At 34.4% G+C, this 26,648-nt stretch overlaps 2 protein-coding genes across 2 annotated transcripts in view; both read left to right on the forward strand.

Annotated features, from left to right (window-relative positions):
- Nucleotides 1-26,648, forward strand: part of LOC135139160 (uncharacterized) — a 132,100-nt gene that overhangs the window by 92,180 nt on the left and 13,272 nt on the right. The window lies entirely within an intron of this gene.
- Nucleotides 8,745-11,063, forward strand: LOC135138820 (uncharacterized). Its single transcript, XM_064068842.1, has 2 exons — nt 8,745-9,361; nt 10,077-11,063. The coding sequence occupies exon 1, from the start codon at nt 9,017-9,019 to the stop codon at nt 9,350-9,352; it is 336 nt and encodes a 111-aa protein (XP_063924912.1). The 5' UTR covers nt 8,745-9,016; the 3' UTR covers nt 9,353-9,361; nt 10,077-11,063.

The raw sequence follows: 26,648 nt of genomic DNA on the forward strand, positions 1-26,648 counted from the left end.
GTGAAATATTTAACTGTGTTGGATTAATTGGAACGATCATTACATAAAATTAAACTTTGTAAATCATGCATAGTCCTAAATCGTCTGTATGAATTATATATGGAGCAGTAACAGTACGCCTGCAATTTGGAAATATATCTTTTATAAAAGTAAAATAATAAAATTTAAACGTTAGAAATATTTAACAATTTATCAGTTATTATTTATGTATTGTTATCTATGTAGAACGATCACATGGGGTCATTTGCATACATTTATATTTACTATTTTACAATTATAATTTACTTGTTAGTAAATGTACTTTACTTTTTCATAAAAGTTTCTTAAATTCGCTACTTCTAGTATGTTAATAATAGTTTTAAAATACTGTTTTAATATTATTTAACACCACATAAATAGTATATTGTGTAACATGTTTTATAAACCCCTCTTTAGTCACGTATTTAAAAAATTTTGTTTTCAACATTTACTGTGATGTTTAATCGCAATAAATTTGTTTAATGAATTAGTTTTGTTTTTTAATAAAATATGAAGCATTGGGCATTTAGTAAAGTCCAAAAGTGAGGGGCGGAGCGTTTCCATGACCTATTTCGATTCTGTAATCATTTATAAAAACCCTGTATTAAAAAAATTTGCTCTGTTTTCATTTTAATAAATACTCTTACGAAATAACTTCAGTTGACACCATACCATTTTGTCAGGAATTTTTTTATTTTGACGCCGTAGTATAATTATCACATGTCGTAGCATAACATAATAAGAAAATTTTCATTTATTATGAGTTTTATTAGTGCAGTAAATTACAAAACATATTTAAAGTATTTTGAAAACTGACAGTTTCAAAAAAACTTAGGCTCTTACTATTAATTGACAAACATAACACGTTTTCCACGGTTCATAGCTTCTAGAATAGGAAGAAACGGGACTTCTTTTTTCGCCTATTTGGCGTGTGTAGTTTGTCGACTGTTGGTGATTTTATTATACCGGGTGTCTGAAAAATGGCGGATTAATTCTCCGTTACGCTCTTAACAATCAACTGGTGAGTCTAGGAAACATAGTAAAAAAAAAATGCTCGTCATATTTTGGTGGAGTTACAATGATTTTAAAATTAGTTCTTTTGCCACGTTTAAAATGTTTGCAGTTAAATTTTCGGATAAATTTAAAGGAATCTGGTGTTTTGTTGCTGGATGAACTTGAAAATACCTTTTGAGCTTTCAGTGTTTTATTTTTTATGAATTTGAAAAAGTCTTGAGTGCCGCAGTGTTTTTCTTTTAATCGGGAAACTCTTGGGTGCCCATGATGTATTATTTTGGGAACCCATGGAGATTTTTTTTTGTAAATTATTTAAAACAATTTTGGAGGACTTTGGTGTTCTGTTCTTGGAAAATTCTGACCTGACCTGTTTTTGAGTTAATTTTGGGACACCCGCTATATATAATTTTCGAAACTCCTGGCTTGATTATTGTTGATTTAGATGTGGTAAAACGCAAAACCAAATTTTTATTACTCCCATTGAAAAGTTTATGATGTGTTTTCAAATTTTTGTTTACTAATTCCTGTTTAAAATATATACCATGCTTATATAGCTGTAAATTTTTGCGAATAAAGTTCAGAATTGTACCATACAAATTTTACAACTTAATTTGGTAATTACGTAACCGATTGCACGCTGTCAAAATTTTGTTATTCAATCTCTTTTGAAATGTTACTCTGTGCTTGTTTATATAGGATGTGTCAAAAAAAGTGGATGGATATTTAATTTTATTGATAATTCAAAAACGGTGTACTTCCTTAATTTATCCGAATTGTAGATGCACACTACTGCTATTGTTAATAGTTCTAAAATATTAGAGTTAATATATGATTTGTCCCCACCACAACATTGATGACGTCACCACAAAATTTATAAGACAATTTTACTCGGACTACAGCTTAGCATGCTACTTTCCCTTTTATAATTTGTCTGCGCGAACTTGGTTTTTGTCAAACAGATTGTTCTTGAGGTGGGTGGAAAGTTTCGATCAGGCGAGTGGCTATTTTCATGTTTTCTCAATGTTTCATGATCCTTAGAATATGAAAATATAGATCCCCGTTTCTACATTTCTGTTTGTTGTTTATTGTCTGTGTCGATTTTTGTTTTGTTAGGCGGTTAATCTCCGAAACTACCAAACCGATTGTAGTCAAATTGTATATGTATGTTAGGTATATCGGGTGGATGGTAAATTACTGATTAAAATTCTTCTGATCATCCATACCAATAAGGGGATGACGTCCCATCCATAGTTTACATAGTAAATGTTATTTAAATTTTATAAAAAAATATATTTCTGCACTAGTCGTTTATGAAGCCGTATTGAATTTTCACCCTCGGCATTCAGATTTTTGAAAAAAAAATCAAAATTGTATAATAACATTGGAAAATTAAATGCTCTGAACTCTTGCAAACGTTTGAATGGTAAATCATTATTCAAAATTTATTAGTTTTTATAATTTTTCGAATTTCAAAGGAATAAAAAGTCTTACGTTGTGAAAAATGTTTTGTGTATCTTATTTGTTTTGAAATATTTTTAAGAACGATTAAGGTGGTGAAAATTTACACCAATTTCTATAAGAATGGCGTCTAGAATTTTCCAAACATGTTTTTTGAATTAAAAGAGTTGCCAGGTTTCGTAGACAATTTTCATAGTCGAGGAAAATAATAATATCAATAATTAGTTCGATAATAATTAATAGAAAATATTTTTTTATCCAACACCGTTGTTATTGAGCAAAGTGAAATATTGCTACTCCTAACATGTTTTTATTAATTTATAACGCAAATACAATTTTAACCAAGATTTACATTAAACTTTAAACATATTTTTTTCTTGTTTGAATTACTGGAATCAACATTTACATTCAAAGATGTACTTGAGGTTCATCATGGTAAGTCGATGTAAGTATTTGTTCACCGAGAGGAGTTGAAGCAGTCGAGACCGAATCGAGAGTTACTTGGAGTCTGTATCGTCCTGGTAATGTCAATTTTGTTATTAATTGAAACATATCCTGTGTGACGTTTAATACTCGTGATATCAGAGTTTGTTAGAAGGGTTGCTGGTGATCGCCTCAATCAGTGGCCTGTGTATGATTTCTTAACAACAAAGGTTACCTTCATCATCAAGTATTTATTGTCGGGTGCTTTCTTTTGAAATTGATCTACTTTTAGCTTTTTTTTGTCGGTTTTAGGTTAATTTTTTTTAATATGAAAATAATTTCCCAAATTTAGATATGTCGATGTCATTTTTATCATGGAATATCTTATCCACATTGATGATTGTGTTAATGTTTTTCGTGATTAACCGAAGTTTTCAGTTTTGAGACGAATCCTACACGGTACTGTAATTTGCAAATAAAACTGTCTGTCGGAATCAAACAGAGCTTTGAGTGGCAGTATTACATATACTTGATTCGATTAGAGCAGGTAGTAAAGAATTCCTGTGGGTTTACATATAATTTGAGTTTCGGTTTGCCGCTCTGTGCAATTGGTGATAGCGAATTGACGCAGTGCGCATCTCATCTTGTCTAAAAGTAAGTTTCTATGTAAATGTTACAAACTGCTGGATGCAATACCCTTAACTTTTTCCCACGTGTCTATTACGTGCACTTAGCGATCGAAATTTCCACGGAATGCTCCAAAGTACATAGAACATCCGCGCCCGACAATCGCGAAACACATCAAGTGCAGCAGCGCCGGCAAACACCACAAAGAATTTCCGCCCTTATCATAAAGGATTATGTGCGAACAATAAAGATATTTCCTTCTAACAACTCCGGAAGTGATTCCATTCCAATATAACCAAACTTGCACTGTTTGTAACGTTCATGGGTCCCAGCGGATCATTCTAAACGGCCAACTGTGAGAGAGTACGAGTAATAACGTTAAAAAATCACCTCGCTTGGTTGGTTAGCCTGTTGAAACCTAGATTAACCGAAATCGTATTTTTGAACGTTTATGCGCCAGTTATGAGCTGTAAATTTCGTTATAATTACGCTTTAATTCCTAGATTTGAATGATAATTTTGTACACAGAGAGGAGTGGTTAATCCGGTAGGGTTTAAAAACTCGGGAGACGGGTTTTAGGTTTGTGTGTTGCGTTTTTTCGTTTTGGGGTTTTTTCCAAGAGGAAGTGTTCGTACGGGTAGTTGACTCAACTCCGAAATGACACGAATTAAATTGAGATTAATGTCGTCTCATTAATCTCTAATCGTTGGAACGTCTCTTTTTCGGGCTCTTTTTCGCATGCCGCAAGAATGGGATTCCGCCGTAGGCCAGCAGGGTCATTGTTTGACATTTTGCTCAAAGGGTAAGGAGCGGCAGAAATTTGAGGGTGCGTGTTAAGGGTGAAAATCTGTTTAAATGAATCAGAAGTGACAGTGGTTTCGCCCCTTGTAACAATTCCAACTTATTTAATTAATGACGGGTTTCACGGGCTTTGTACCTAAATTTTTGATAGGAATCCTTCCGTATGGTCTGTGGATGTGCGTCAGAGGGCGGCCGGAACGCAAAAACCCAGCGACGCACTTTCGAAATTTGGGTGCTGTGCGATATAGACATTTTTGTTATCTAAGATACATCAGTTCAAAAAGAGGCAGAAAAAACATTTTTTACTTCAAGGTGGCATTTCATTGGTATAATACTGATGTAATGTAATTATAAAGTTTACCGAAAAGATGGAGTGTTTGATTATCAAATTTTATTTTTTTATGATAACCCTTGTAAGTTAAAATAAAAATATGTATACATGTGAAATTAAAATAAGTGTATAGAAGCGTGCTACGCGTGTGTTTCAAATGATTTTCTCCTTAACAAAATTTTGTGATGACGTCATCAACATTTTTGCAAGGGCACACATATCATTTTGCATCAGTGTAGTGGTAATAATAACAGTATTGGATTCCCAAATTTTCGGGAAAATGGTGAGAGCCATTTCCGATTTAATCAATGAAATAAATTGACCCATTTTTTAATTTTTATAAGTCACCCTGTATAAGCATTTGAAAGACTTTTAATGCAGTGATAAATCACCAATATAGACTCATCATATTTTGTATTATTCAACAAAATTTTAAGATGTCATCATTTTTTGGGAGGGGTTAAACGAATGAATTTTTAAACTACATATTTACCATAATTACGATAATCTTAAAACGTTTGCAAGATTTCAGATCATTCGGCGAAACATTGTTATACAATTTTGATTTTTTTTTTCCAAAAATCTGGATGTCTAGGGTGAAAATTCGACACAAGAACAGAATTATCTTGGCTTATAAAATAAAAAAAAAAACTTGTAAATTTTGGAGATGACGTCATCCCGTTGGTGGTGGAGATCAACAGACAAGTTTTGGTTAGCGTTTTATCATTTACATGGTATTCCTAATATACATATAAAATTTAACAACAATCGGTCTAGTAGTTTCGGAAATTATGTCTAATAAAAATCCGTACAGATGGCAGACAGACAGAAAGATAGGGAAACACACGAACATACGGAAACGGGAGACCTATTTCTTCGTCCTCTAGGGGTTATGAAAATTGAACAACAAAGCAACTATTCTTGTTCGCTGGATCAGTGACAAATAGTGAGATTTTTGGAACAACAAAAACACAAATGGGGCATTTTGGATTTTTTTACGAAAATTTGGATACCTAGGGAAAAACTCTAGGTTAAATTTTCAGTTTTATAAGTCAATTAATTCAAGGTGTTCGTATTTTTATGGAAATCAGTAGATTTGCCAAGATAAGCCTGACTTCGATTGATGATATATCCTCTAAGAAAATAAGGAGCGGGTGGGCGGGGCTAGTGCTTTGTTGTGGTAATACTGATTTTGGTGAATAAGATACGTCCGAAGAAAAGAGAAGGCGGGTGGGCGGCGCTAGTACTTACTAAGATAAGGGTGATTTTGGTAAATGATACACCCTTCTATTTTCTTAGAGGGTACATCATTTGCCAAAATCAATCTTATCTTAGCAAATACTAGCCCCGCCCACCCACACTCTGTTTTCTTAGAGGGTATTTCTTTTGGCAAAATCAGTCTCATCTTAGCAAATAGTAGCCCTGCTCATGTGTTCTCTATTTTCCTGAGGGCGGGTGGGCGGTTTTAGTATTTACTAAGATAAGAGTGGCTTTTTCAAATGATATAACCTACAAGAAAACAGAGGGCGGGTGGGCGGGGCTAGTAATAAGGTAATACTGATTTTGGCACATAACATACCCTCGAAGAAAAGAAAGGGTGGGTGGGTGGGGTTAGTACTTACCAAGATAAGACTAATTTTGGCAAATAATACACCTTTCTATTTTTTTGGAATGTATCATTTATCAAAATGAATCATTTTAGCAAGTACTATATTTTAATACGGGATCTTTTGAGATGATGTCAAATTCTTGGTGGGGACGATTAGCCAAATTTTGGTTAGCGTTTTACGAGCTACATGATGTTCCTAAATAATCCTACACCCTATCGAGGAAGCAAAAATTAATCAAATTTCATTGTATTTTAACATAAATGCCGCCACTGATGCTTGTTATCTGAACGTACTACTAGTAGAATTTTTTCGATTACAAACATAAACAGTTTAAATTAAATATGTACTGAGACATTGAGAATACATTTTTTCTTGTTCATTGTCTGCTAAATATATTGTTGTGCAAACTATGTAATTTTTTCTCCTGATTTGAGATAGGAATTAATTTTCATTTCCATACTAAGCCGAAATGGGTCACGAATTTAATTTATTAATGATTAATTCATTACCGAACTCTTTTCTGTTTCAATTAATTTTTTTAACTATTTTATTTCGTGTTTTCTGGAAGAATTCAAAAATTATCCTGGACGATATTTTTTGGCTCTTACTAATTTGTAAGTGGCCTAGAGTTCTGTTAAAGCAGTGCCCGATTTGTTCAGGATCTTGAAAATCATCATAATGTTAAATTCTTTTTTTTTTAATAACTAACGCACGTAACAATATCTTTTTGCACCTCCGACATTACTTTCCTCTTTGACAGGACTAAATCTCACTTTTAATCTCGCTGGGATTAAAAATAAATTTAATCCTTCCTGGAATAAAGTAAAAATAAACCACTCTTACCACAACAACATGGTGCCATTAATTATTAAACTTGCCGTAGAAACGTGTACTTTTTACATAGCCGGACGAAATTAGCTGAATTTATCGATTCTGATGTTAAAATTCTTTAAACGGTATTGATTAACCTAAATATTTGCATTATTCACGAATAAATTCTGTAGACGAGAATAGAACGGTGTAGTGTTTTTTCAAAAATTCCAAAGCTGGCGATGTTTTAATTTCACAATATCATCACATTAAGTACAGTACGTTTAAACAATTCGTAACAGCTCATTGCATACAGTACGTGACGAATCGATCGAAATAAGGACAAATTAATTATGACAATTTTTACACCAATTTTACACACTGTGTGTAACTTGTGGTTTCGCGGCTAGTGGTGAACATGATCCAATATGTATCATAATCGATGATCATTCAACGGGTTTAGCGCACTCGCCGGTAAGTCGATTTTCGTCATTCGATCTAGCAAAAAGATTTTTCACGCTTGTGGGATAATAGCTATTTACGCAACTAGAGATAGAGATGTTTCCTTTTATCAGTAAGCATGCCGAATGTGTCTTTATGCGTTAAGATGTATTCAGCTGATTTGGGACTTTGTATGTATAAATAAAGGACGATCTTATCGGGTGATATATACATTATACAGGGATGAATTGAACTTCATTTATCGAGCGAACCATTCGGTGGTTGTCATTAAAGGGGTTATAAACACAAAACAGCCACGATTTCAGTGTTTTAATTTTTGACACATGTAATACGTATGTGCAACGACCGCTGCCATACTAACCCTGTTATCATCCTAACACATATCCGATTGCGGTAAATTACTCCATCTATGGGAGCGGCACTTTGCGTGATTACTGTGTATAGTACACACAGTGTACATTTGTTGTCATGTTATTAGTTTAATATTAATTAATATAGTAATAACCTGATGATTGAATTATGCTGTTATCGCTTAATTAATTAACTCGTGTAAACTATATGAGGCGATCATAAAAGATTGAGTTGGCTTTGATATCTTGTAAATTTTGCCGCCTCGCCGTGATAATTGATGCTACTTATTTTTATTAATAATAATAATTCGTTTCGATGTTATCACATTTTATTCAAAAATTGCGAAACGTGAATGCCTAAAATTTGGTATGACATTTGTCCTTGAAATCTAGGAAATTAAATATAATTGATGACGATAAAATCTAGATTTCAGGGAAGTATTATTCTTGGTAATAAATTTCTTTTGAAATGAAGATTTTTAAAACGGTTTTCATTGAAAAAGCGAGAAATAAATGCCGGGGATTTATCCGATAAAAATCAAAAGACTGGAAAAATTAAGCTGTACGTTGTACAATGTGTTTTTAATAACTGCGTTGCCAAATGATGTTTTTGCTTTGAAGTCGCGGCCATTTCATCCAACAGATTGGTCACATTTTTTTTTAATCCTTTGTAGAATTATGGCATTTAATTTATATAAAAAAAGTTATACTTTGTTTCTCGTAAATAAACCTTACATTGTACCTTTTTTAACTGGAATTTCCGGTTGCTAAGAATTTTATTAATTATAAGACGTAATTGAATTAGCAACTTTTATGCCGTACTTTTAACCGCAATTTCATCCAAGAAACATAAAACCCGATATTATCTGTCAGCATTTTCCGTCGAGTGAGCTCGGCAGCCGGAGGCGGCGGGTCGCCAACGGTCGAGACTGCCCGAGCAACACCGACGCGGTGACGGCAGGGACAGGAATGGACTTGTGTTCGGATGCTGATACACGATTGTTGCGTTTAAAAGAATAAACTGCTAGATTTTGCGTTTGGTTTCTTTTTCATAAAACTGTGCTGACATCAGGAGTGGGATTCTTTAAACCCTTGCGTGCACTTGTACGACAATGCCGAAAGAGCAGCGACGCCATAAAAAAGACAAACGGCGACGTTCGCGTCGGAGTGAATCTAGTGATGGTGCAAGTGGGTCTCGTTCACGGCATGAGCGGCGACAAAAGCACAAGAAGTTGCGGGAACCGACTCCAGAACAACAACTTGCGAGACGGCACCGCTTGCGATCTCACTCGAGGACGAGGAGTGGCGACAGTCCTGGTCGCAGCAGTCCTGGTCCTGCTTCTGTTTCGCAAATCAGTGAGGCTATAGCAGCTGGGTTTGGTAAGCTGGCAGAGCAGGTGGAGGTGCGTGAGACTCGCCAGCAGAAAACGATGTTGACGAATGGTTAGAGTCGATTGGTGAGTACGCTCAAATTTATAATTGGGACGATAGGACAACGTGTCATTTGGCGTTGAGCAAACTAAGAGGCCCAGCGCAAACGTGGTATCGGACACTGCCTAGTAGAGTGTTTACGTGGCCCGAATGGCATGACACACTGTTGCGAAATTTTCCACCAAAGCGCGATCTCCATAAGGCGATTCAAATGATGATGGCGTACACACCAGAGCAGTGTAAAACACTCTACGAATATACGTTTAATAAACTTGCGCTAATTAATAAGCTAAAATTAAATATTAACCCCGCTGATCGCGTAAATTTAATAACGGGTGGAATTTGTGACGAGAAAATTAAATTCTCGGTCCAAGCTGCAGGTATTACGGACCCAATTGTTTTGGCAGGACATTTAAAAACCATCGATGATCGAGTACTTGCAACGCAATCCGCAACCCGACACGTTTCTCACATTCCAGCGACGCGAGCTCCAGTTTCATCTATTTATAGAACGCCAAAACAAACGTCATCTCTTCCGCGAAATGATACGGGTAATAAGCCGGTCCTCGGCCCAACTTGTTTTAACTGAGGAAAATCCGGTCACTTCCGTCGATTTTGTCCTGGTAAAACCCAACAAACGTCCTCACAATGAAAGTTTTGATTTCTGTTTAGTTTTTGTGTTTCTCGATGTTGTTTATGTTGCTGTGTGTTGGCGTGCTTCTTATTTTCTTTTTTTTCGAGCCGGAAGAACCACCATCGTTGACGTCCCTGACATTCGAAACCAAATAACTGCGCGTACGACCAAGGACCAAGCTGCTCAAAAGGCTCGTTTCGACCGTGTTCGAACTGCTGGTCAACCATATCAGGAGGGAGACCTGGTGCTGATTCGTCTAACTAGCGGCCCTGCAACCGGAACTAGCCGAAAGTTACTGCCCAAGTGGCGTGGCCCATTCCGAGTTACCAAGGTTTCTGGAAATGATCGGTATGAAGTCGCAGACATACCGGGAGCAACCAGGTCCAAGTTGCAGTACCGTGGAGCGGCCGGCATCGACAATATGAGGTCGTGGGTCGTGTATGGGTAAGGTAGTACGGTTCAAATAGGGAGTAGTCCATGGTGATTGGCGCTACTCGCATTTGGCCGGCTTGTGGATTGTTGATGCTCGCTGATTCAGGCTTGACCAGAGGTTTCTGTGTTTGATAGTCTGGTGGGTGGCAGAGCTGGGTGACGATCACACAAGGTGTAGTTTTAGTTTTGTTTTGCGTTATTATTAAGTATTATGTTCATTTAAAAATTAAGCTTACTTCTATGCGTTACATTTAATATTCGCCCTCATTTGTTTTGTATTGTATTCTTGCATTATGTAAGTTTGGCCAAATTTACCCTGTTTTCTTCCAGTTACCGTCCCCGGCAGACAGGCAGCTTGCTCTCTGATTTATATCTTTAATGTAGGAGAAGTGACGATCAAAGTCTAAACCTGTATGTATGAGTTTCAGTCCGAGGACCTGGACTGAGGTGCCCATGTCCGTCGAGTGAGGACACTCTCCATGTCAGGAAAGGCCGTGTCAGCATTTTCCGTCGAGTGAGCTCGGCAGCCGGAGGCGGCGGGTCGCCAACGGTCGAGACTGCCCGAGCAACACCGACGCGGTGACGGCAGGGACAGGAATGGACTTGTGTTCGGATGCTGATACACGATTGTTGCGTTTAAAAGAATAAACTGCTAGATTTTGCGTTTGGTTTCTTTTTCATAAAACTGTGCTGACATATCATGTCATGCAATCAAGTCATAAGAGAGAGTAATTTTTTCTTTCATCATTATTACAATATTATTATATGAAGTATTCTTGGTACGCTATTTTTGTACACTAATCAAATTTTATAGCTATTATTGTGATTTAGAGCAACAATGCTCGAACGACATGTACGATGATGTCAGGGTTACATAAAAAAATAGTTGTTAGTCATAGATTCATCCAGATAAATTTTACTCTGAAAATAATTCCTCAAGAATGATGTAGTGTAATTACCTTAAAATGCCGCTGAATGAAGTTCACCCAGTTTTGGCATAATTTTTGAAATGCGATAGTGTTGATGCTTCTGTTCTCACAAACAAAGCAAACAGAACATCCTTTGAAAATCACTGAGCGTAAGTCGCACAGAACTGCAGACCAAAGGTCCGCAAAAAAACGTGTTTGTAACGTGAAATCCCGAGCTGCAATTCGAAATTTCTAATTACGTAAATTTATTTACGTAGACTTGTTTTTATCTTGTCCAGTGTTGTAATTTTGCAACACAAAACCAATCCAGTTTCCTTCTGGTTAAATACGAGTGCGTTCATTACTTCACAAATGTCTACGAATTCGATATTCGGCCATGTTTCCGCATTTCCAAGGCAATATATTACGTACATTAATACCATACACGAGTCTCTCAATTGGCTGAACGAATTTGCCTTATGGAACTCATCTGGGTCGCCCCTATGTCAGCAAACATTGTTTCTGGGTTAACATTATTTGTGACAGTTTGTTGTCATTTCCAGGCAGCGTGCAGCTCGAAAGTGCTACAGAGCTTTTTGTTCACCCTTCCATTTCGAATTAAATCGTCACTGATAAAAAAATATCCGCGCTATTATTTTATTACTGTCCGCACCTGTATGTTTACATGTTGGACTGTGTGCTTAGAGTAATAACAGATATTGTTGCTTGTTTGGATTGTTGTTGCGTTGATAAAATCTAAAATTCTGGTGAAATTGAATTTTCCGTATTAGTGTGGATTTAGGTTGCTGTAATTAATAATTTATCGATTAATGTCATTAACATTGCGGTGCATTTGACGGCTTTGGGCATGCATTCACTGCCACTGTAAATAAATTATTGTTGTAATGTTATTTTCCGCCATTGTCGTGTGGAGGAATTTAATAAATAGTTAATGTTTCGAATGGCATGTAGTGAATTATTGATCGGGGTAATGAACGTGATCGACTTTGACGGACGTGGCTATAAAACGAGAGTAAATATTTAGACAACGTTGTTAATGTATTAGCACAAAGTGGGTACTTAATTTGCAACCTCCAAAACGGACTAATGAAAAGTTTAAAACTTCAAAGTAATCTTAGCGACGTTTTTTAGTTTTGAAGTAAACACCAACTTGACTAGGTGTTAGCATAATATCAAGTTTTCAACTTCGGAACAAATATTTTTTTCTCGAACAAGTTAGAGTTATTTGAAAGAATTGGATAATAAGTTAATAACTTAATAAGAAATCTTTTTGTTTATCTAAATAACTTCTTGTCGGATCTTGTGCAGTAATTTCGTTTACTTTCATTTTCAAGGATTTTTCGCAGTGTTAGTTAAGCGTCGTTGATTTCTTATTGGATTTTTTTTATGTAGGTATTACGATATTGAAACAGTGAAATTGTTTTCGTGCATATTTCAAACTGTTTGCCTTTTTTAGTTGAAGTCTGTCTCATAATCGCGTAAAAAATTATGTAAATATGGGCGAAGTTGACATTCGGATTTGATTGATAAATCTGTTTCAATGACGGATTAAACGCACCTTCGACAAGTGAGCTAAATATTTAATTTCAATTAATATGGTAGTAATGTTTTTGGTCTTCATGAAAAGGGTGTGGAACGAGTGGTTCGAATTTTTAATTTATTGTAAAAATATTTTTGATACGTACACCATTAACACTCACGACAGCAGACAATGAAGTAAATTGTTTTATGTATTTATTTTTAGATATATTGCGGACGGAATATATTTAAAGCAGATAACCAACGGGAAAAATATATTTTCTGTACATGGCTTAACTTCGACTGTTTATGTTTATTATTCTAAAGCGGCTTAAAAAAAAAATTTGACACATTTTTTTCGCCTCAAAACAGACGAAAGCACTAATTAATTAATTAATTAAACTACAATGGAGCAAAACGGTCCAAATATTATTTTAGTTGAAGAATTCTCATTATGATAATTATTTTATATTTTCGAGAAAATGGGATGAACCGTTCTTGATTTGATCAAAAAAAAAAAAAATGGAACGGTGGTCCTCCAAGATTGTTTTCTCTGCGTGTTCTAGTCTAAACTACACTTCTTTCTTTATTTCTTTTGGTGTTTCTTTTTTCCTAAACAATGCGTTCTTGAGGCTGTTATATAATCTTCCCAATTTTCCTGTTTTATTATTTCTTTGCCAATTTTCTCATTGTGTTCTTCACTGTATTTCACTAACATTATCATCGTCTTTGTTCTATGTAGGGTTATGATTAAGTAATGCACAAAATTCATAAAAAGAAATTTATTTTTGGAAAAAAAAATGCACGAACATGTCAAGGATTAGATACAGCCAAAAAATATTCTTTACTTTATTAAACCAACTTAAGAAACTGGTAAAAGTGATTCTCTTTGATGGATTTTTGTTTTAATTTTTAGTTATTTGGATTTAATTTTGTTTCATGTTCATATCATGATTATTTCGTTTATCAATTTTCTCTCTTTTTTGTTATGCAACTCCTACATCAAGTTGCATTTTCGTATATAGAAAAATAAACTTTATCAAATAATCCGATCAAAATTATAGCGTCTCATTTAAAAAAATCATTGATGACGTCATAACTTTTACAAATTTCACGTAAAATTTTTAACATGTTAACGATGGAGAGTAAAATGAAAGGCTTCACATGTTTTTGCATTTTGTTCAAAAACAAGTGCTGCGCTTTTTACGAATTTTGTGCATTGCTTTGTCATTATCCTGTATGTATTTATTTCCATGTTTTTTTTTAACTCTTTTTGGTATTCAATTATATTTTGTTGCAATTTTTTTTCTGATTGGGCCACAATTACCGTATCATCATCAACAGCTCGTTTTTAAAAAGAGCTTGAATTATTTTTGTCATATTTTTTTCGATTCTTCTCTTTCTTAGATTTCTGTTACTCCTAGCTAGTCCAGTTTATATCTTTTCATTTCTGGTATTAACTCTTATTGTATTATCTCAATTTTCGTATTACAGCTATACAAATCATTTTCAAGTCCCTCGTCAATAAACTTGACCTTTCGTTTTTTTTTTGTTTTTTTTTCTTTTTCTATCGCTTTGTGTATTATCTATGTTTATGGCCTCATAACAAATTTTTTATTGATGAAATTACCCCACTTCATCGGAAAGGTGAGAATACGCCCTTCTTTATTTTAAAATGTAAAACTTTCTTAGGGGTGCCAAATCTATTTTTCAACAATGTGAAACCTTCTCGGGGGTCTCAACTGTCTTTTTTGAAAATCTAAAACCTTCTCAGGGGCCCAAACTGTTTTTTCTTAATGTGAAACCTTGTCGGGGGTCCCAAATATATTTTTTCACAATGTGAAACCTTCTCGAGGGTCCCAACTATCTTTTTTAAAAATGTAAAACTTTTTCGGGGGCGCCAAATGTTTGTTTTAGAATGTGAAACCTCAGGGTCCCAACGGTCTTTTTTAAAAATGTAAAACCTCAGGGGCGCCAAATGTTATTTTTAAGAATATGAAACCTTTTCAGGAGTCCCAACTGTCTTTTTTAAAAATGTAAAACCTTCTGAGGGCGCCAAATGTCTTTTTAAGAATGTGAAACCTTCTCGGGGGTTCCGACTGTCTTTTTTAAAAATTTAAAACCTCGGGGGTCCCATATGTATTTTTTAAGAATGTGAAACCTTCTCGGGGGCGCGAAATGGTTTTTTTTAGAATGTGAACCCTTCTCAGAGGTCCCAACTGTCTTTTTAAATATGTAAAACCTTCTCGGGGACCCCAAATGTATTGTTTAAGAATGTGAAACCTTCTCGGGGGTTCCAACTGTCTTTTTAAAATAAATATGTAAAACCTTCTCGGGGTCCGAAATGGCTTTTTTAAAAATGTAAAACCTCGGGGGCGCCAAATGTTTTTTTTACAATGTGAACCCTTCTCAGAGGTCCCAACTGTTTTTTTAAATATGTAAAACCTTCTCCGGGACCCCAAATGTCTTTTTTAAGAATGTGAAACCTTCTCGGGGGTTCCAAATGTCTTTTTTAAAATTTAAAACCTTCTCGGGGGTCCCAAAAGTATTGTTTAAGAATGTGAAACTTTCTCAGGGGTTCCAACTGTCTTTTTAAATATGTAAAACCTTCTCGGGGTCCGAAATGGCTTGTTTAAAAATGTAAAACCTCGGGGGCGCCATTTTTTTTTTCACAATGTGAACCCTTCTCAGAGGTCCCAACTTTCTTTTTAAATATGTATAGCATTCTCGGGGACCCCAAATGTCTTTTTTAAGAATGTGAAACCTTCTCGGGGGTCCCAAATGTCTTTTTTAAAAATTTAAAACATTCTCGGGAGTCCCAAATGTATTTTTTAAGAATGTGAAACCTTCTCGGGGGCCCCAACTGTCTTTTTTAAAAACGTCAAACCTCGGGGGCGCCAAATGTCTTTTTTAAGAATGTGAAACCTTCTCGGGGTCCCAACTACCTTTTTTAAAATTGTAAAACCTTCTCGGGAGCGCCAAATGTTTTTTTTTTTTTTAATGTGAACCCTTCTCAGAGGTCCCAACTGTCTTTTTAAATATGTAAAACCTTCTCGGGGACCCCAAATGTCTTTTTTAAGAATGTGAAATCTTCTCGGGGGTTCCAACTATCTTTTTTAAAAACGTCAAACCTCGGGGGCGCCAAATGTCTTTTTTAAGAATGTGAAACCTTCTCGGGGTCCCAACTACCTTTTTTAAAAATGTAAAACCTTTTCGGGGGCGCCAAATGGTCTTTACAATGTGAACCCTTCTCAGAGGTCCCAACTGTCTTTTTAAATTATGTAAAATCTTCTCAGGGACCCCAAATGTCTTTTTTAAGAATGTGAAATCTTCTCGGGGTCCCAACTGTCTTTTTAAGAATGTGAAACCTCGGTGGTCCCAACTGTTTTTTTTTTATGTAAAACCTTTTCGGAGACCTTAAATGTCGTTTTTTTAAGAATGTGAAATCTTCTCAGCGGTACCAACTGTCCTTTTTTAAAGAAGGCGAAACCTTTATTTTACTTTGAGTCCTTCGGCTGACTCTCTACTTTTACGTTTTCTCGACCTTTCGCGACCTCTAGAGCACGAAGAAATAGATCTTTCGTTTTCGTCTGTCTGCTCGTCTGTCCGTCCGTCAACCGTCCGACCGTCATTCTGTCCGTCTGTTTGCCGCCCCGAATTTTTTTCTATTAAACTGTGACTAGTACCTTGTTTTTACTCCATACAGGTTATCACGAAAAAGTAAAATTTCGCAAAATCACTGTACTTCAGAAGCTAGGGAAGTTCTGTCGAAATAACCTTCGACAATTTTTTTGTGTTATAGTATAGCTTTTAGTCTCGCTTGATTTATTTGCTCGTTATTTCCCCATTAATCGGGTAGAATTAGTGTCTTTATTTCGGTTTAAAATATTTTTCCAATCTTTAATAATGTAATACAAAATGTTTATCTATAAAAATAAAAATGAAATGTGATTTCGAAATTTGACTAGCGAACCGTGTCTACACCTGAAAATTTTGCGAATTTAGGAGATTTAAGAATTTACATTTTTTTTAGCTCGCATATTTGATTCAAAACGCCTAAGTTAAAATATTTAGGTAAATCCCACAGAGTCATTAGACAAAAATTTTTTTAAGGCTGTAGACTAAGGTCCGGAGGTGCTGTCCTGTGGGGGTGAGTTACTGAAAATATCGTTAAAAGCCGAACTGATCTACGTGCATAATTGCATTGTTAATGGTTGGTAAACAATTAATTTACTCAAAAAGGCAAACGTTAATTTGGTGCAAGACAACGGTTTTGAAGTGAATTTAAAGAAGTAGGATTTTCCAATTCTTTGGTGTGCGGACCATCACAATATAATTTTCAGTAGAAATCTGTCATCTGTGGATCAAAAAATAAATTTGAAGTCACATCTCGGAAATTTTATTTTAACACATAGGGGTGTCCTAAAAAAATTAAATCCAGTTTTACAATTTTCCAAGTTATTACGCAATGGATTTTTTAAGAGTAGTCTAGTTATTAATCCCCTCCAGAATGCTGATGACATCATCTCCAAAAATTCTAAAATAAGTGTAACTTTTATCTGTTAAACAAACAGCAAAAACGTTGCTTTGCGGGAATTTGTAATGCAGTCAAAATATTTTATGGCTTAAACTAATAGTTAGCGTCAACGTGTGGAGTTTAAACAAAATCTATTATTGCAAGCTTATCAGAAAATCCATAATCTGCACCTGATGCGGATGGTCAAAATCGAGAGAAATTTATGATAGAGCATTTATAATTCCCTTAAATAGTCTGTCCAAATCCGCATAATTCATGGTTTAGTTCTGAATTGTGTGAAGTACCAAATCACTAAAATTCCTGTAACAGTTACAACGTCGTCTACTAAAATCAGGCGAATATCTTTATCATGTCTAAATTTAATCGCATTTGACATAAAAATCATGGATTTGAAACACCAAACAAAGTAATATAGTATACATACTCGTATTTCTGGAGAATTGTAAGTGGTGATTAATTTTTTGTAGCGTTTTTGCATCGTTGTCTTGGCGACGTAAAAATTAAAAGCTTTTTTTAAAATGTTCTGTTTCTGTTTTCATTAATGGTTCAAGTAATATAACACGAGCAGGTAGAAACACCTCTTAATTTTGCTTTTTAGTATTTTCATACGGAATTATATTTAGTCTTTCTATACAATTATGAGGAAAGTTTTTTTTGTGAAGTTTATTTTGTATAGAAGAAAGATCTGATTTAAACCAGTCTGAAATGAAAACAATTCGAATCGAATAATGACACAATGTTTAATTACATGTGGTTAGCATTATTCCGAATGTATGAACAAAGCGTGGCCATTTTAAAACTGTACATTACCACAGGATTCTTAAATAAATTAATACCAACAGAGAAAATGTTCTTAATCCCATACTATAATTGCTATATAATTTTGAAGAATTTAAAATAACAATACCATGAAGAGGTAATTTTACGATATGTCATACAATGACGGTTTCTTAAAAACTAGTTTCGTCGTACATTTCGAGTCTCTTAATCACTTTATATCACGTCATCGAGGAAAAGATGTTTTGATGTGCGCGCTATGAAAAGAAATATAGCTAGAAGCTACGTTGGAAATCTTTGGACATGTCATTCATACTTCAACATGGCGTTATCGATATCTATCTTATATCTGGTTAGCAGCACGATATTTCATTTCCAGGATATAACTACAAGCCGAAGTTTTAAAAGTTAACCCTAATTGCCTTTTTTTCGAGCTCACGATACTTGTTTGTGTGTCGGCAAAATGTAATTGAACATTCCAGCTTAATACGTTTATCTAAGGGAAGTTTATTACTTTTCGTTTATTAGTTGGGTTATAAAAGCTGTGAGCTAGTATCAGATGGAAAAACGCAGACATGCTATTGCTTATTAAGAGATAACGCCAGAGTAAACCTATCGGAGGATGTTTTCCAGGAGATGCTATAATTTGAAATTTAATCACGTAAAAATGGGAGGATAAAGACGATGTGAGAAAAAAAGTAATCGAGGGATTAAAGGTGTATCGTCCTAACTACGAAATAATTTTTTTAGGAAGACATCGTTTTCGATACAGTGGAACGTAGGCAACGAATTATCATTTAAATTGTTTTATGCGCGTCTTTGTTAAAGAGGTATCTGTTGTTGTAAGAATACACTAACAACAGGTGGGTGTTTGAAATATGTAATTTGATTACGACGGGGAAGTTGTTTTTCTGGAGCACTCGACGTTTTTACTTCCCGAGCGTGTACGCTAAGGAAGTATTGTAATCAAGATTTTATGTTTTCTCGACGTTTCATGACCTCCGGAGTACGTTTCCGTATGCCTGTCGTGTTTGTCTGCCGTCTGTCCGGATTTTTATTAGACAGATAATCTCTGTAAACGGTAACCAAAAGTTGTCTGTTCATCCCTAGCAGCAATGGAATGACGTCATTTCCAAGTTTTACACTAGTAAATGTTATTCCTCCAGTTATGAGTTATGGTTTATGAATCCGTGTTGAATTTATATCCTTGTAATCGAAATTTTTGGGGAAGAATCAAAATGGTAACATTTTTTCGATTTCTCAATTTTTCGATACTTCAGTTTTGGGATTTTTCAGTTTTTTGTTGTTCAATTTCACTCCTTTTCAAATTTTCCGTATCTCCATTTTACTCATTTTTCAATTTTTGATGTTCTTAAATTTTGGATTTTTCAATTTCTCGGTTAATTAGTTTTTTGGTTCTTCGACTTTTCGATTTCTCGACTTCTCTATTGTTCGATTTTTCAATTTTTCGATGTTCTGGTTTTACGATTTTTCAGTTATTCGATTTTTCAATTTCTTGATTAATCGATTTTTTAGTTTTTTTTTTAATTTTTCAATTCTTCCATTTTCGATTCTTCAATTTTTTGATATCCTAATTTTTCAATTTTTAAAATTTTAAATTTTTTGATTTTCGATTTTTCCACTCATTGGTTTTAGGTTCTGCCATGTTTTAATTTTGTCATTTTTAAAATTTTTTATTTTTCCATTTTAAATTTTTCGATTTCTCAGTTTTACGATTTCTTCAATTTTTCACGTTCCCAAATTTTTTATTTTTCAGTCTCTCAGTTAATTGATTTTTTTGGTTCTTCTCTTCTCTTGAATTCTCGATTTTCGATTTCTCAATTTTCCGACGGTTTAGTTTTTCGATTGTTCAATTTCTCGATTAATCGAATTTTTGGTTTTTCGACTTCCCGTTTTTCTAAATTCTAGATTTTCGTTTTTTTGAGTTTTTCAGTTCTTCCATTTTTAAATTTTAGATTTTTCAATTTTTTGATGCTTCGATTTGTCAGTTTTTCGATGCAGTTGTAAGAATTTAAAATTTTTGATTTTCGATTTTTCAGTTCCTCGATATTTCGATTTTTCAGTTCCTCGATATTTCGATTTTTTAATTTTCCGAATTTTTAAATTTTAATTTTTTTATATTTTTAATGTTCAAATTTCTCGATTTTTCAATTTTTCGGTTTTTTAATTTTTCGATTTCTCAGTTTTACGATTTTTAAGTTTTTCCATTCTTCAATTTTTACATTTTTCAATTTTTTACGTTCTTAAATATTTTATTTTTCAAGTTCTGAATTAATTGATTTTTTGGTTTTTCGACTTTTCGATTTCTTCAATTCTCGATTTTTCAATTAATTGATTTTTTGATTCTCCGACTTTTTGATTTTTCAGTTTCTCGATTCTTCAAATTTTCAATTTCTCCACTTTTTAATTTTTCGATTTGTCAATTTTCCGATATTTTTGTTTTACCATTTTTCAATTTTTCGATTATTCATTTTCTCGATATTTTCGTTCCTTGACTTTTCGATTTTTAAATTTTAGATTTTTAAATTTTTTGATGCTTCGATTTCTCGATTTGTTAGTTTTTCGATGCTTTAATTTTTTATATATTTTAATTTTTCAATTTTTAAAATTTTAAATTTTTTGATTTTCGATTTTTCAGTTCTTCGACATTTCGACTTTTTAATTTTCCGAATTTTTAAATTGTAGATTTTTCATATTTTCAATGTTCAAATTTCCCCATCTTTCGATTTTTCGACTTCTCGATTTATAGATTCTGCTGTTTTTCAAATTTCCAGTTTTAAAAATTTTTAATTTTTCGATTTTTCAATTTCTCGATTTCTCAATTTATTGGGATTTCGATGTTTCGATTTTTCAATTTTTCAATTTCTGGATTTTTACTTTTCAGCTTTCCGATCCTCCGATTTTCCAATTTTCGATTTTTCAGTTTTTTAATTTCGCAATGTTTCGTCATTTCAGTTTTGGAATTTTTTAATTTCGCGACTTTTTCATTTTCCAATTTCTCAAGTTTCCAAAGTTTTAGTTTTATAATTTTTCAATTTTTCCATTCTTCAATTTTCAGATTTTTCAATTCTTCAATTTTTTACGTTCCTAATTTTTCGATTTCTCAATTTCTTGATTAATTGATTTTTTAGTTTAGACTTTTTCATTTTTCCATTTCTCAATTTTCGATGTTTTAATTTTACGATTTTTAAAATTTTCGATTAATTAATTTTTTGATTCCTCGACTTCTTGAATTCTCGATTTTTCAGTTTTTGAAGTTTCGATTTCTCGATTTGCCAATTTTTCGATGCTTCAATTTCTTGATATTTTAATCTTTCAATTTTTGAAATTAAAATTTTTTTATTTTCGATTTTTCAGTTTTTTAATGTTTCGAGTTCTCGATTTTTTGAGATTTCGATGTTTCTACTTTTTCAAATTTTCTACTTTTCGGCTTTCCCATCCTCCAAATTTCCAATTGTGGATGTTCCGATTTTTCAGTTTTGGAATTTTTCGACCTTTTTGATTTTTCGATTTCTCAATTTTCCGACATTTTCATTTACAATTTTTCGACTCTTTAACTTTTAGATTTTTCAATTTTTGACGTTCCCAAATTTTCGATTTTTCAATTTCCCGATCAGTTGATTTATTGGATCTTCGACTTTTTTCTATTTCTTGACTTTTCGATTTTTCAGTTTCTCGATTCTTCAAATTTTCGATTTTTCGACTTTTTGATTTTTCGATTTCTCAATTTTTCGATTTTTCAATTTTTCAATTACTCGATTAATCGACTTTTCGAGTTATGAAGTTCTGGATTTTTCGTTTTTTGAGTTTTTCGATTTTTAAATTTTAAATTTTTCAATTTTTGATGTTTCAATTTCTCGATTTGTCAGTTTTTCGTTGCTTAAATTTTTTAGGAGTAATATTTTAATTTTTCAATATTTGAAATTTGAAATTTTTTGATTTTCGGTTTTCAATTCTTCGATATTTCTGTTTTTTAGTTTTCCGAATTTTTAAATTTTAGATTTTTCAGTTTTTTAATGTGTTGATTTTTCGACTTCTCGGTTTTAGATTCTGCTATTTTTCAAGTTTCCCATTTCTAAAATTTTTGACTTCGATTTTCCAATTTTTCGATTTATCGAGATTTCGATGGTTCGATTTTTCAATTTTTTAATTTCTCTAGTATTTCTTCATTGCAGTTCTAGAATTTTTGAATTTCGCGACTTTTTCATTTTTCGATTTTTCAATTTTCCAATTTGAAATTTCGATTTTTAAAATTTTTTGATCTCTCAATTTCTGGATTTATCTATGTTCCGATAATTCAATTTTTCGAAAAGCATTTTTCCCATTGGTTGTTCGCTTTAAATATATTTCATATTGTCCGCACTTGTACGGACCGAATCCTCTTGGAATTTACGGCTGCAAGACTATTATTTACGGCCCTGGTTTTGCGGGATTTGTTGGCTGCACTTCAGGAGCGAGGAAAGTTCTGTCGATATAACCCTCTACCAATTTTTTACTTCGTGAGTGTAAGCAAAGGACGACTGGCTTCTTTTACGTGTTCTCGACGTTTGATGAACCCCAGAGTGCGAAAACATAGGTCTCCCGTTTACTTCTGTCTGTCTGTCTGACTGTCTGTCGTCTGTCCGGATTTTTATTAGACATGATCTCCGAAATTACTAGACCGATTGTTGTCAAATTTTGTATGTGTATTACGAAAATCGTGTAGATGGTAAAACGTCAACGAAAAATTGGGAAATCATCACCACCAACACAAGGATGACGTTACCTCCAATGATTCCATGTTGAGTATTTATCCTAGACATCCAGATTTTTGAAAAAAAAAATCAAAATTTTATAACATTTTGCAATTTAACTTCGAAACTGCAAAACCGAATGCTCTGAAATCTTGCAAACGCTGTATCGTTATCGTAAGCATGGTTAATCAAATTTTTTTCGCTAATATTGAGTGTTGTTAATTACGTATAAAATTACGCAAATTTCATTTTGTTTTAACCAGCCGATGCTTGTAATCTGAACGTGCTAATTTATAGTCGAATTCTTTCGAATTATAAACATAACTAGTCGAAGTTAAGCATGTACTGAGAAATTGACAACATCTACACTGTTTTCGGTTGGTTATCCTCTTAAAATATATTTCATATTGTCCACGTTCTGCGGACCGTGCGCCCCTTGGAATTTCCACCCCCGCGGCGCAGAAGCTGCGGGGGTATTAATCACGCCACTGGTTTTTACTTTATAGGGGTTACCACAAAGCAAAAATCGCAAAATGGAATTTTATCATTAATTTGAAGATGTGGGATTTGTGGGTCTATTTTTTACGGGCGGAGGAAGTTGTGTCGAATTAACGTTCGACCAATATTTTGAAATTTTGACGGAATTCGAGCGCCCGCTGTTATAAAAAAGGGACAGGGAAAAAGGTTCCGTTTGTCAGACAACAAACCGACAAACGACAATCACACACGTCGTGTTATCGATTTTATAAATTTTTGATACATCCTCCATATGTCGGGTATAGTTTCCTCGAGGATAATAATAAGCCCGCAGTTGTCGAGGGAAAGTTTCAGTCTAAGCTGTCGGTTTAATAACGTTGAATAAATTTTTATCGGGCTGCAATTTCCGGAACTATTATGACGATGTTTTCACGGTAGTTCGGTCGGGGGCTGTTAAGATAAGAATATTATAATCGTTTTCACCCTCTCGCCGCCATCGAAACTCGTGTTATTCTGCGGCTTCGGAAAGGTGTGCGTTCGGGTCGGGTTATTTATATGCCACCCTTTCCTGAGGGTTGGTGCACGCCCACCTTGTTGAAACGGTGCTTATTTGTCGTCGACAATTGAATTTTTAACTTTGCGACGCTGTTTCATCTCGGATTCCGCTTTACTTTTTTCTCGATTCTTATTCCCCGGCATTATTCGCGAGAGGAGCGTTTGAAAATCTCCGCATAGGAAGAAACTAGGAGCGAAAAAAGCAAACGACACGCAAAAAAGCGTATTATTTCGTGTTTACTGTCTGCTTATTATTAATGTATCTCGCCGCCCCAAATAGAGGGGAAAAGCGGCCGACGAAAAAAAGTAGGAAAAGTAGAAACACGTTTTTAGTCAATTTGTCGCGTTACGTCGTACAAATTTGTTATTAATTCGCGCCCCGACGACACCACGGGGGGCAGTGGATGTCCTTGAATGTGTCGCTCCTGGCTCGATCGATCTGTCGTCCCATGGGGTTGGTTATACAGGTGTCTTAAATAGCTCTCTCGTTATATCGAGATCTTCTCGGATTAAACGCGAAAAATTTCCGTTGTAATAATGAAGCGCGAAGTGTGAGAGGGTGCGGTTTTTCTCGTCCCAGGGATATTGTTCGGCGAATGGTGCCCGTGTGTGTGTGAGTGTGTTATCGTCGGAACATGATTCAGCAACAATTTTTTAAGAGGAGGCGCACACTTGCATCAGAAAACGCGATCGATCGATAACTTCCGAAAGTTTGTTGCGAACGGTACAGAGGGCCCGAAAACAACAAGAGAAAAGGGGTTGCGGCGGCGGAGGCGAGAGGTCTAGAAAACAGCGCCGAACTTGATGCGGAATTGAGAAATTAAAGCTAGATTTTTGCGTTATTGCTAAAGTTTATTTTGCTTTTTTCCGTTTGAACAGATGTCGCAAGGAAACCTACGGCCCGTGGTGGTGGCGCAACTGTTGTTTGATATTGTTCGAGTTAACACAACGGTTTGAGAGGGTGATTAGTTCCGAACAACAAAACAATAAATGATTGAGGAGAGGGCTTGTTTAACTAGACGAAATTAATGTTTGGACGGGTCGGGATTTCCATCTGATGTCTATTTGGATTACTTATTTATTTTGCACTGTTCTATTTCGCATTCTATTCAGAATAACGCAGTCCAAATAAAACTCGCTCAAAGACGGTATACCTGATTTCAATCGTTATCGTCGTCCGGGTTACAGCGAGAGATCGGCACGGATTACGAACCGCCCGTCTTTCCAAATAATAGTAATAATACCATATAGTTACAATAACATTACAATGAAAAATTGTAATTCGTTATTGTTATTATACATACATGAATTATGGATAGTCCAAAATGTAATCGTAATTCCCTGGTATTGCCGGTTTACAGGCCTGTAACTGAAATTGTTTTAATAACACGGGAAACACGTGCCGCTTAAAGGATTCAGTACTCTTACTATCGCAATATAAAGTCGCAATATAGAGTCGTGTATTGATTATAAAGTTTCCCTGCAATTTACCCAAAATATTATTCAAATGGTGAAGAAGGATTGCCTGGAAATGAAAATTTATTAACGTGTTGTAAATTTAAACCATGTTCTTATATTGGGAAATTTAATTTGTTTTTTAAATCCATTGGACAATTTTTACATCCCGGGCGTAAGTATTGTAATTGAGTCCATTGGACGATTGGCTACTTTTATGGTTTCTCGACTTTTTGTGACCCGAGAGTCCGTCCGTCTGTCTGTCTGTCCGTCTGTGTAGCGTCTATGTTGTTTTTCTTTCTTCTTGGTAAGTAAAGTTTTAAAGCAAATTTCAAAGCCATAGAGTGATATTTATAGATTTTAGTTTAACTAAATGCAATTTACAGAAAAATACATCTCAAAGTCGTTAAAATGTTATTTGAAGACCTTATGTATGATGGTTTCTTAACAAATTCTGTGCTAAACTCGCTTTAGAGTTTAACTCCCTACTGGGTTAATCCTCTAGGCCTAGTAAACGATTCGTACATAAAACAAGACAATACTTTTGATAAAAGTAATTGAAAAGTAATCATAAAACTAATCGAATTGCTCACCAAAAGTAATGGATCACAATTGCTCATTCCATTTTTGGAAGGTAATTCATGACAGTTACTCATTGCTTCAAAAGTATACTTGTCCAAAAGGTATAAGGTTATATGACCATCATAAAAGTAGTTGACCGCAAATAAATACCCCCTTTGTGTGGTTCGCACTAAGCTTACCGGTTGGCAATAAATCGTCTTCTAAACATTTCTTGCTCACATTTAACAGGGCCGGCTTTCAAAGCGAGTGGTTATTTCGGAACCCTTAGCGGCTGCAGGTAGTAAAGAAATAGTGGAGTGGTGGATTTTCATATTTAGTGAAAGCCGACCCTGAACGAAACCATAACAGCCGGTCGAGGTGCAGTGGACACGTTATTTACGACCCTAAAACCTTTTCTATTGTAAACAACTTAACTTCGACACAATGGGATGATTTTATGATGGCCATATAACCTTATAGCTTTTGGTCCACTATAATTGAATTACTTCCGACCACTGGACGTCAGCTTGAGAATACGCCCATCTTTATTTCATAAGAATAATTAAATTATTAATAATAATAATAATTATTCAGAACATTTTCTTCGACTGTGGCTTAATTAATAATTTTAGTTCTCTGTTTTGTGGCAACAAACTCATTCAAATCAAACAAATTTTCTAAGTG

Source organism: Zophobas morio, unplaced genomic scaffold (assembly GCF_036711695.1).
Source record: "Zophobas morio isolate AGI-343-1 ecotype UQ-CSIRO unplaced genomic scaffold, CSIRO_AGI_Zmor_V1 ptg000030l, whole genome shotgun sequence".
Taxonomy (NCBI): Eukaryota; Metazoa; Arthropoda; class Insecta; order Coleoptera; family Tenebrionidae; genus Zophobas; species Zophobas morio.

What these genes read in the sequence shown, in the direction of transcription:
- LOC135138820 (XM_064068842.1), top strand. Translation starts at nt 9,017, where the DNA reads ATGCCGAAAGAGCAGCGACGCCATAAAAAAGACAAACGGCGACGTTCG.